At 37.7% G+C, this 10,542-nt stretch overlaps 2 protein-coding genes across 2 annotated transcripts in view; both read right to left on the reverse strand.

Moving 5' to 3' along the window:
* Nucleotides 1-717: 717 nt before the first annotated feature.
* On the reverse strand, nt 718-3,823 carry LOC107089551 (cytochrome c oxidase subunit 6B1-like). Its single transcript, XM_015382416.1, has 4 exons — nt 3,602-3,823; nt 2,910-3,024; nt 2,633-2,733; nt 718-958 (listed from the first exon to the last, which is right to left on the reverse strand). Exons 2-4 carry the CDS (start codon nt 3,013-3,015, stop codon nt 905-907), a joined length of 261 nt encoding a protein of 86 aa, XP_015237902.1. The 5' UTR covers nt 3,016-3,024; nt 3,602-3,823; the 3' UTR covers nt 718-904.
* Nucleotides 3,824-8,282: 4,459 nt separating this feature from the next.
* The window catches only part of fam234a (family with sequence similarity 234 member A), a 12,632-nt gene continuing 10,372 nt past the window's right edge, over nt 8,283-10,542 (reverse strand). The window contains exon 12 of the mRNA XM_015382354.1: nt 8,283-9,459. Within this exon, the coding sequence (XP_015237840.1) occupies nt 9,245-9,459 (215 nt within the window). The 3' untranslated portion in view covers nt 8,283-9,244. The remainder of the gene's footprint in view (nt 9,460-10,542) is intronic.

The raw sequence follows: 10,542 nt of genomic DNA on the forward strand, positions 1-10,542 counted from the left end.
TCCAGATTATCCAGATTTAGCCCAACGACAAGCAGACTAAATTCTAAAATACATCTCTGGATTATTCTGACTAGAAAAGCCTTTCAAGTTGCCATTTCTGAACAGAGGGGTCCAGCATCCACACAGAAGCTTCCTGGTTTCCAGATATCAGTTAATCAGCTAACAGTGGCTTCATCGTGAACACCACATCCTTAAAAATTAGTCTATGGAAACATCTGACAGGAATGTATATATTCAGTAAATAAACCGCTTCCTTTGGGGAGTGGCTGTGTATTAAATGCAGTTTTATGCATTTTATTTTTAAGTGTCTGACAGTAATATTTTATCTGTGTACACCAAGTTATGGGCTATTGTATATTTGACCTTTAGTGTTTAATTATTTTTCTAATATTTGTGTATTCTGTGTAGGTTTATTTCAATGAATAAAAGCTTGAAATTCATCTCATGAGTTTTATGGTTATTCTGTGCAATTCTAAAATGCAAGAAAGGCTCAATAAGTGTTCCTAATAGAGGCTAGTTTTTATGTTGAAATATTTAAATCCAGTGAGCCATATTTACCCTGGGTCGGGTAAATAAATCTAGTGGAAAGCCACTAATGTTGGAGGGAAAAAAAAACATCTTTGGAAACCTGTCAGTTTTCAAAGAAAGGATTGAACATCAAGGCATGCTGTGTGAAGTGAATGTAGCTCCAGTTAAGGAAGGAGGAGAAGAACTCAATCGTCTCCTGAGAAAATTTAATGCAGACGTTGCAGTACATTTATTTGTATTTTGTAAGGAATGGCCATTCAGTTTCATTTTCCCCCTGGACAGAGCGTTATTAGTGAAAAAGCGACATCAGGGCATCACTTTTACAAACATTTAGCTGAAAACATTGAACCTTTACAGGCAAAAAACGTTTGGAGCCTCAGATTTTTCCTGGAAAGGTCCCATCGTCTCTCTGCCCATCCCATTTCTCAACCTGAAATAATGAAGAAAAATAATTAGAAATCACATATTTGCCTGCAATTAGTGTAAAAGCATCTTATAGTACAGTTTTCAAATCAATATTTACTGGATCCACCAGATTAAACCAGAGATAAGAGATTTCCTACTTCAACCTAATAATGTTTTATTGTGGCATTTATGCAACCAACCAGCAGTGCACAGCAAAGGTGACTTTCTTGGGCAACTCAGAGCTGAAGGCCATGGGGAAGCAATGGTAGAAAGTTTACAGGATTTAAAACTAACTTTTGAAATACTTTTTTTTTTTTTTATTTAACCAGGAAAAAAAATCCCATTGAAATTAAAAACATCTTTTTCAAGGGAGTCCTGGCCAAAAGGCAGCAAATTTACATATTAAACAGATACATTAAATTAAATGACAGCTGCATAAAAACATATCAAGTAAAACAATTACAGATAATCGAGGCTGCTTATTCACTGATAGCTTAGTTGGATACTTTAACTAGCCATATAAATTGTATTGGAACACTTGGTCAGAGGTATCCCCAATCTTTTGCATATTGGCCTGACTTGCATGTGTATAAAATGTATAGTTCAACATTAGGCTGCTGTAGAGCTGGATGACATGCTGAGAAACAAATTTAGCCACTCAAAACAGCAGTTTTAGAACAAAGATGCAACCAAAACCTGCTGGACACCAATACTTAGGTGCTCTAGTGCACCACATCAAAAATACTGACCATAATTATGGCAATCAGGCTTGACAGAAATTTAAAAGTTGCAAGACCTTAACAGAGATGGATAGTTGCAATGGAGTAACGACAAAACAATAGGCCCGTATGCAAAATTATCTGGGTGGGCCCCATATGAAGTACAACACCCCATCGACCCCGCCGCCGCAGACAATCGACCCGAAATGTGCCCCATACATACACACTTCATCATTCTTCACCTTAACGGGCTACCTTGAGTTTCACAGCCCCCCTCCTCGCCCACACTCTCTCTATTCATCTCCTGGTCACAATCTTCACTCACTATAGCAGCAACGTCCACTGCTCCCTCTTCGGTTCTTTGAAAGAACGTGTTAATTTTGGGAAGTTTTTTCCGTTCCTTGTGTTTTCTTTTCTGGAATCTGCTTAAGTACCTCTTTTTGGTATCCATTATTGCTAACACATTATACAAAACGGTTATGGTTTTAATCTGGATTGCCCATAATTCCAAGTCGTATTTAAAAAAAATAAAATACTCAAATAAATCGTTCTTTAAAGATCTTTGAGGTTTGAAACATATTAAACGAGTGTATTTTTTTTTAACCAACCTTCTAATGAACTATACAGTTATTAACATAGTAATTAAAAGTACAACTATCTGCTTTGCTATTGGTGTTGTGTTTAAATGGCTCAACATCAGGTTGAAATCTGGGATGTGTTGGCGTATAAATACGGTCCGGTCAGTCAACCTAGTATCAGGTGGGTTTATGAGGAATTTTTTGAACAATTACATCTGAAAAGAGACATCCTAGTTCACAATTACGTAGGGGGCCAACCAGGTGTCAGCGACAGGGCCCCTAAGCAACTGCAGTCTCTGCCTACCGATAGTTAAACCATTGGATAGTTGTGGTTAAGAGTATGAAACTTTTTCTAAGTTTATTTTTAAATAGAATAAGAGAAAAAGTAAAACTAATATTTACCCAACCCATAGGGCAAAGGGATTTGTAGACCCTCTTGTACCAGTCACAGGGGGCTGTGTCTACTCCTTTAGCATCCAGGGCTTTCTGACAGCGGTGATAGTCTGAAATCAGAGAAATAAGAAAATATAAATGATTTAACCATTTTAATAAAACATTCAGAGGTTACACTAAATTTCATGCTGGTCTAAATGTTTTTCAGTCTATAGAAAATAGAGCAATTAGCCAGTAAACAAGCTCAACAGTAGTATTGTGCTTTGACCTTGAGCTAAATCCTTACCCAGATAGTTGGACCAGCAGTTCCTGGTCTGATTGGTGTTCGGGAATCGGGCATCAAAGGGAGCGGTTCGGTACTGCTCCAGTTTGGCCTTTATGTCCTCAGCCATATTTACAATCTGTCATTAAAGAAAAAAATAACAGCTGGAATCAGTGACCACTGACTGACTTACCTTTACCCAACCACCGGCAGTGACGTAGGCAGCGGTGCCGGGTGAGACTAAAGGCTGTATTTGAAGGCAACAAACCGGGCCGATAATGTTCTGGTTCCGAACCGGTTCTGACAGAACAGAGGGGATCAATTTCCATGCGGCACCTGGAGCTGTACACAGAAGCGTAGCGCTGCCCTCTACGATCTCCTTCACGGAGCAAAAAGAAAACTTAAATCCGAACCCAATCTGGTTACTAATTAACTAAAATCATATAATTCCTCCTAAAATGTTAAAAATGACTTTAACAACGTGGTTGGCCTGTTCCTTTAGGGCGAGCAGAGGCATTCCGCCTCCTCTTTTCCGCATAGACTGGTTTGGCTCGTGTGTTACGGAGCTTAGCTTTCATTAAAACCTCCTTTTTCAGACAGAAAACACCAAACCGCGTCCAGCACCGGCAGCTATGGCTCTGCTGTGTGAAACGCTCCACATAACCTCTCTAAACACACGGTCAAACGCCTACAGACGCCATGAAGGTGAAGGTTACCTTTTTTAAATGCGGCTCGAGCTCAGCGGTGACTTGACGAGCGGACGGTTTGGGGGCGCGTGCTTCCCTCTGTGCCTGGCGCGTGCGCTCCGGTTCGGAGAAATGTATCCGTGCAGTCCTTTTATGAGGATATGGCGGACAGTGCAGGTCACATTGAGATGACTGCTTCTGTCAGACTGAAGTTTAGACTTCCTGCACAGGTCTGAGGGGATCCTGGGAGGCTTAAAACTCCCCCAGGGGTGGTGTGACGTTCCTGTTTGATGTTTATTGGGGATAAATTAAGCTTGTTACATCCGTACTGTAGTACTGTTCACACATTGCCAATTATTAACAGGAATATATACTCTTATGTTGGTGAGTTTCTGTTTCAGGTAAACACATCTTACTCTATATGAGGTGTTTTTTTTAACTTGAGGTGTAAAAGAAGACTTGAGAGAATCAGTGAACCTCTGACGCTCAACTTGTCATGTCTGCCTTGAACATTTTTTTTTTTTACTACAGTGACGAAGCGAGTCGTTTCTGCTCGTCTGTGCGCGTGTCCGTTCGATGCGCGTGAAGGTGACACACCCCTTTCCTTACAGATGCCGCGCATGCGCTATTTCTTCAGATAGATTTCTATATATAGTTGTCCAAATCATGTAAAAAAAGAATAAAATAAATTATTAAAGATAATATGTTTACTACGGAAGAGCATTAGCGCCACTGGAAAAAAAAAGTTAACTGATTTTTAAATTTTATTTCAGTTTAATATGGGAAAAAAGTCAGAATTCTGAGAAAAAAGTCAGAAATCTGTCATGTCTTAATTCTGAAATTAAAGTCAGAATTCTGACTTTTTTTTCTCAGAATTCCAACTTTAATTCAGAATTCTGACTTTAATTCAGAATTTTGATCTTAATGTAGATGGGCACCCTGAAGGAAGAGATGTGGGAGCACTCAGCTTCACTGACAAAGAAGTGAGTTGTTTGGAAGGGGCCAGTAACACGGTGGTGGAAAATGACGAAATTAGGCAACTTTTTAGATGCCTGAGGCGTCCCCGGTGATGCTATTTCATTAATGGAAGAGCAGAAGGTGATTAAAACAAGAGGGCTAGTCTCTAAAACAGACATAGCTATGGCTTGATGCTAACATGTTTGTTAGCAATCAGAATTCTGAGATTAAAGTCAGAATTCAGATTTTTTCCCCATATTAAACTGAAATAATATTTAAAAATCAGTTAACTTTTTTTTATTTTTTCAGTGGCCTTAATCCTCTTCCGTAGTTTACAATACAGAGAGAAAAAAATAAAAAATACTGATGTTGAGATGGAGCCTCATGAACCGTTTGGCCAAATTGCTTCAACGATCCCGGCAGTTCATGAGGCTTCATGTGAACATATCACCACCTACTGGTGGAGTGCAGAACTACAGTTAGTAGCTTAAATTATTTTTCTCCTCCAACACGTTTTACATACAACAAAACTTATACAATGTTTTATTACACACACCAATCATTAACAATTTCAAAGAAACTTAAATGGAGAAGAAAAAAAAACAAGAAAAAAAAAATGCAAACAATAAAAATTAAAATACCTAGATATTTGGGTATATTTGATGCAATCTTGCCTCCTGATTTGACTTCCAATCCTTAGGTTAGTGGTTCAATATCTCACCTCAGACTTTTGAAAGTTGGGAAAAAACTTAACAAGTATTTTGGCTAATTTTACAAATTTAGATTGGGTAAAAACGCTGCTAAGTTAGATTGATTGGTTGAACACATAACTTCCAACCAGATTAAAACCAAAAAACTGTGGAAAAGTAATATTTTTGAATAAAAATGACTAACACCTTTCATTTTGCTCATCATTACCCAATTTGCACAATGCTCTTTCACTGTCTGCTTGAGCTTTTTTGTCTAAAATGTCCAAAGTCTGAGGTGAGGTATTGAACCACCAACCTAAGGATTGGAAGTCAAATCAGGAGGCAAGATGGCATCAAATATACCCAGATATCTAGGTTTTCTGTATCTATGCAGCAAAAAAGATAGGAAAGATGAAGTTAAAGTCTGTTCTTATCCTTTTTTCCACCTGGTAGGAATCAGTATTACATATGATTGCTTGATATTTAGCTTCTGGCATTTTTAAGGACCCCTTTGCATCCCTTAAAAATAATAGTACTGATGGGTCAGTCTAGAGTCATCTAAAACGTTGTGTCTGAATTATTGAGCAACTAATTATAATACAAAAACAAACAGGGCATTCCTTCAGCCTCTTTTTGTCTTATCTAGTGCTCCCTGTGGAAATTCTCTCTCTGCAATTACTGCACTTTGGTGGGATAATTTGTATGGGAATTTCCCGAAAAAAGCACTCCGCCTTTCCCATAACGTTCATAACCAGACAGCTGTGCCTAGAAGAAAATACAAATAATGCAGCTGTTTTCTGCTCTAGCATAAACAAAAGGGTAGGAAAAAAAATCCACTTAAACCAGTGAAAGAAAAATCTGGTCAATGAAGATTCTCAGTCATCCAGGTCATAGTAATCCCAAAAAAGTTTAAAAACAATCAACTTAATTTTGTTTCCAGGTTTGAAGACATTTTTCTTTTCATCCAGGAAGCTTTTTCCCATTCAAACTCAACTCTATTTTTGACATGTTGAATGAAAAAAAGCTTCCTGGATGTGAAGCGTAACGTCTCCAAACTTAGAAACAAAGTCCAGTGGATTGTTGTTTTTTTTTTACTTTTTTGGAAAAATCTGGTCCTCTTTCTAAACAGTAATAATTGACATTTAAACCCTTTTAGTCAAAGTGTTTAACATGCAAAGATTAAAACACAAACAGAATGTATAATTACAAAGAAAATAGACTAAAGAAGAAAACAATCAGCAAAAACAATAAAGCTATTTCTGTTAGTAATTCAGAACTCTAACACAGTTTTTCCTTCCACTCAACTTTTCAATAATATGCCTGGAAGCAAAAGTCTGGAAAAAGCCAGCTTCTATGAGAATGACCTTTCCTGGCTTAACCTCTATAGAGGGAGTCAAAGTCTGTCCCATCAGTAGAGTTTCCTTTGATTGAATGGGCCTCAACAGAAATAAATCCCATTTCCACTTTTTACTTGCATTACTGAATATCAACCTTTTCAAGAGGAACAAATACATAAAAACAACAGAAAATTGGAAAATTCTGTGGTCCTGCATCATCACAAAACCAGACATTTTGGAGCAGAGCCTGTAGCTGCTCCAGTAGGAGGGACCAGTATGGGATTCTCTTGAAATGGTGGATCTGAGAAGGACCAAAACACCTGTGACCCCTGTTTCCATCCAGGGGGTTCCTGTTGACACTGTGGAGGAGTATAAGTACCTGGGAGTGTACTTTAACAATAAGTTGGACTGGACTAGAAACACTGAGCCGGTCTACAAAAAGGGCCAAAGCCGACTATTCTTCCTGAGGAGGCTGAAGTCCTTTAACATCTGTGGGGCGATGCTGAGGATGTTTTATGAGTCTGTTGTTGCTAGCACGCTCTTCTCCGCTGTCACATGCAGGGGCAGGGGGCTGAGGGTCACTGACAACAGACTGAACAAACTGATCAAGAGGGCCGGTGATGTTGTGGGGGAGCAGCTGGACACCCATACCAACGTGGCAGAGAGAAGGATGCTGTCCAGGCTTCAGTCCATCTTAGACAATGACTCACATCCTCTCCACAACACACTGGTCCAGCAGACGAGCTCCTTCAGCAAGACTCCTCCTACCCAGATGCACCACAGAGCGCCACAGGAAATCATTTCTACCTGTGGTCATCAATCTCTATAACGCCTCCCTCAAGTGATTGACATTTATGCATGCCACGTATCACTTTACTTGGATTTATCACTTTACTTGGACTTTTCACTTTATTTGGATTTAGTTTTTACATATGCATATATATATGTACAGATATATATACAGAAGAGCTATACGTGTATATATTTAATCTATTTTTATTCTTATTTTTATCTTTATTATATTGTATAGTTGGATGTGTGTATATATCATGTAAAACTGTAACTGGAGTGTGTAACAAAAGTAATTTCCCTCTGGGATTATTAAAGTATTTCTGATTCTGATTAACTCCTGTAAAAAGTGTAATTCGTGTTTTATTTTTTATATATATAAAAATATACAATTTCTATAGTGTCTTAGAGTTGCTTCCCCATACAGATCCAATAACTAATGCAATACACAATAAGTATAAACTGCGAAAGTTTGGTTGTAAAATGTTCTGAATGTGACCTCATTTCCAGGAAAAAAAAACATATGGTAAAAATTTTAACTAAATTAAGTTTAATGTGGTTTTACTTCAGCACTCTGGTTGAAATAAAAACATATTCAAAGGAAGAAGAAAATTAGCATTATTCCAACCTGTTTTTTTGTTTTGTTTCTTTAGGACGGAAGAAAATTGCTTCCAAAAAGAGAGAAAAATGCTTTTCTATAGTCAGAAAGAATCTTGCTAGATTTTGTTTCTTTTTTGCAAGAAAAATAAATCCTGTTGTATGTGGAAAAAATTAAATAAAAATCTTACATTTTAATCTCAAATTATGTTTCAATAGCAGATAACTACTTAATAACACCCAATTAGCATCAGATCTTTAATAACTATTAGAAATAACAAAACCAAAAACACAATAATTTCATATCTTAAACTAAATTCTTTATTCCAAACAAAAAAACAAACAAAAAAAAAAAAAAGTTATTTCTCAAATCCAAACATTTCATCAAATACAAAAAGTCGCCTCAATTAGGTCGGCTCAGAAAGCTCAATATATTAAAGAAAAATATATACATTTACAGCCACACCTTTTCTGTCTACGTACGCATTCATTTTATTCCCTGGGAGGAGAAACCTGACTGAAACCTTACAGCAGAAAAAGTAAATTACAGTTTAATGTGTATTTAAATATGTAATAGAAAAATACTGGAGCTCAGCTTCCCAGATTTTAAAGGCTTGGCTTCGTCTAAGATCGGATGTGAGCCGAGATCTTAATTAAGCATCACTTTAATACCAGAACTAGGTCAAAAAAACAAAAACAAAAAATCTAAAAAGTTCCAGCATCTTGGATTCAGCAAATAACCAACATTAATGACAAGTTTTTGACACTTTCACATAAATATGGTTTCTTAGTGGTTTTTTTGGATTTTAAGTATCATTTTGCAGCAGCATCAAAAACACTTCCGCTCCCCAACTGTGGTCAGTTCCTTTACCGTTTATCCGTAACAGATGAATTAGTGTTTTAGCCTTTAATGACTCATTTAAGGCTGCTGTGATCAGAGAAAAAACAACTAATGTGATAAAAATAAGTGTTACTTTAACAGATCTAAATGAAGCTCCAGGCTTTCAGCCTCTTTGAGGATGCCTGGTTTCACTAACTAACCACAGAGGAGGCAGACGTGTTTTTTTTTTAGCAGGTTTAGGGCAATCTGTGCAGAGCAGCAGCTTTTTAAAGTTTTTGATTGGATCATGAATGGACATCTAAGCCTGAATGTTCTGTCCACTTCAGGAAGAACATTTAAGTTAAAGTAAAATTAACAGTGTCTTCAGAAAATGATTTTCTTTGGCTTTCAGTAGCTAAAAACTAGAGTAAATGCTTTTATTTTAGAGACATAAAAACAAAGCCACACACAGCAGGGTTCCTTTTCACCAGTCGCTGCTGAAGCGGAGTCGGTTAAAGACTTCTTTGATGTCGTCGTCGCTATGCGGCTCTCCGCTGGGTTTCGTACGGAGCACTCTGCATGAGTGAACGTCCTCCTTCAGCTTCTGCTTGAAAAGGACCACGGTTCCTTGGGTTCCTTCCTTCTCTGGGCCCATCAGGAGGAAATAGGCGGCGTGACGTCCACGCTCCATCAGAGTGGCTAAAAGAGATAAAAACAGAGAAATAATCTGTAAAAGAGCTAAAATCAGTCCGTTACCCAGCTGTTTGTTAAAATGCCCTCAACCTGCTGAATCTTTTCCCTCTCTGTCTCATTAATAATCCTGTAATATGTTAACACATCTGGAGTACTGGAAGGAAAATGATTCTCAGTTTTCTAAATATTTCGCAATTAAAAACCTAAAACATCTCAAGCTCAGCTAAATTGGATGAAGAGGATCTGTAGACAGCCATCTTTAAATCCTACCACAGATTTTTAGCAGGTTTTCACCCTTTACTTTGACTAGGCCGTTCTGTCTCATAAATATTCTGTCATCTAAACCATTCATAGCATCTCTATCTGTGTGTCCTACTGGAAAGTGAACCTCCAACCCAGTCTAAGGTCTTCTGCAGATTCTAACAAGTGTTCTTGAGAAAATAAAACTGTAAGCTTAAGAAAACTATGCCCACAGCACAATGCCGCCACCACCATGTCTCACACTTGGGGAAATGCATTCAGGTAGGTAGTTTTCCTCATTAGTTTGAACTGAACTGCTACAGTTAGACTCAGAACTAAACACATTCCTAAAACTATAGAGTACCGAAACTGACAGATTTAAAAATAGAAGGTAGAAATAGATAAATATCCCAAGTATGAACAAATGCCCTTAAAATGTGCAGATTAATTTATAATATTAGAATATCTGATATGTCAAAGCATCAATATGAAAATTCTAGCCACTAGGGGCGCTACACCTGGAAGTTATAGGTGTAGCACCCCTTATAGCGACTATCGCAAAATTACCTAGCCTCCCTCTGGGTTTCAGAATCTGACAGAGGATGACTTTAGAACAGCTGACTGAAAAGTCAGGGAGCTACTTATAAAGACAAGGAAACTTTCACCCCTCTAGATTAAATCCTACATCAGAGAACCTAAAATATGTCTGATCATGTAAGGGTCACAATGTTTTAACATTCCAATATAATACTTAAAATCTGTCACCAACATTTGCTTCGTTAGCTCCACTGTTTAAGTTAGCTTAGACTGTAATTAAAGCTGCGCTCTGAGTCACATGACTCATTCAGT

Source organism: Cyprinodon variegatus, unplaced genomic scaffold (assembly GCF_000732505.1).
Source record: "Cyprinodon variegatus isolate N-32 unplaced genomic scaffold, C_variegatus-1.0 Scaffold256, whole genome shotgun sequence".
Taxonomy (NCBI): Eukaryota; Metazoa; Chordata; class Actinopteri; order Cyprinodontiformes; family Cyprinodontidae; genus Cyprinodon; species Cyprinodon variegatus.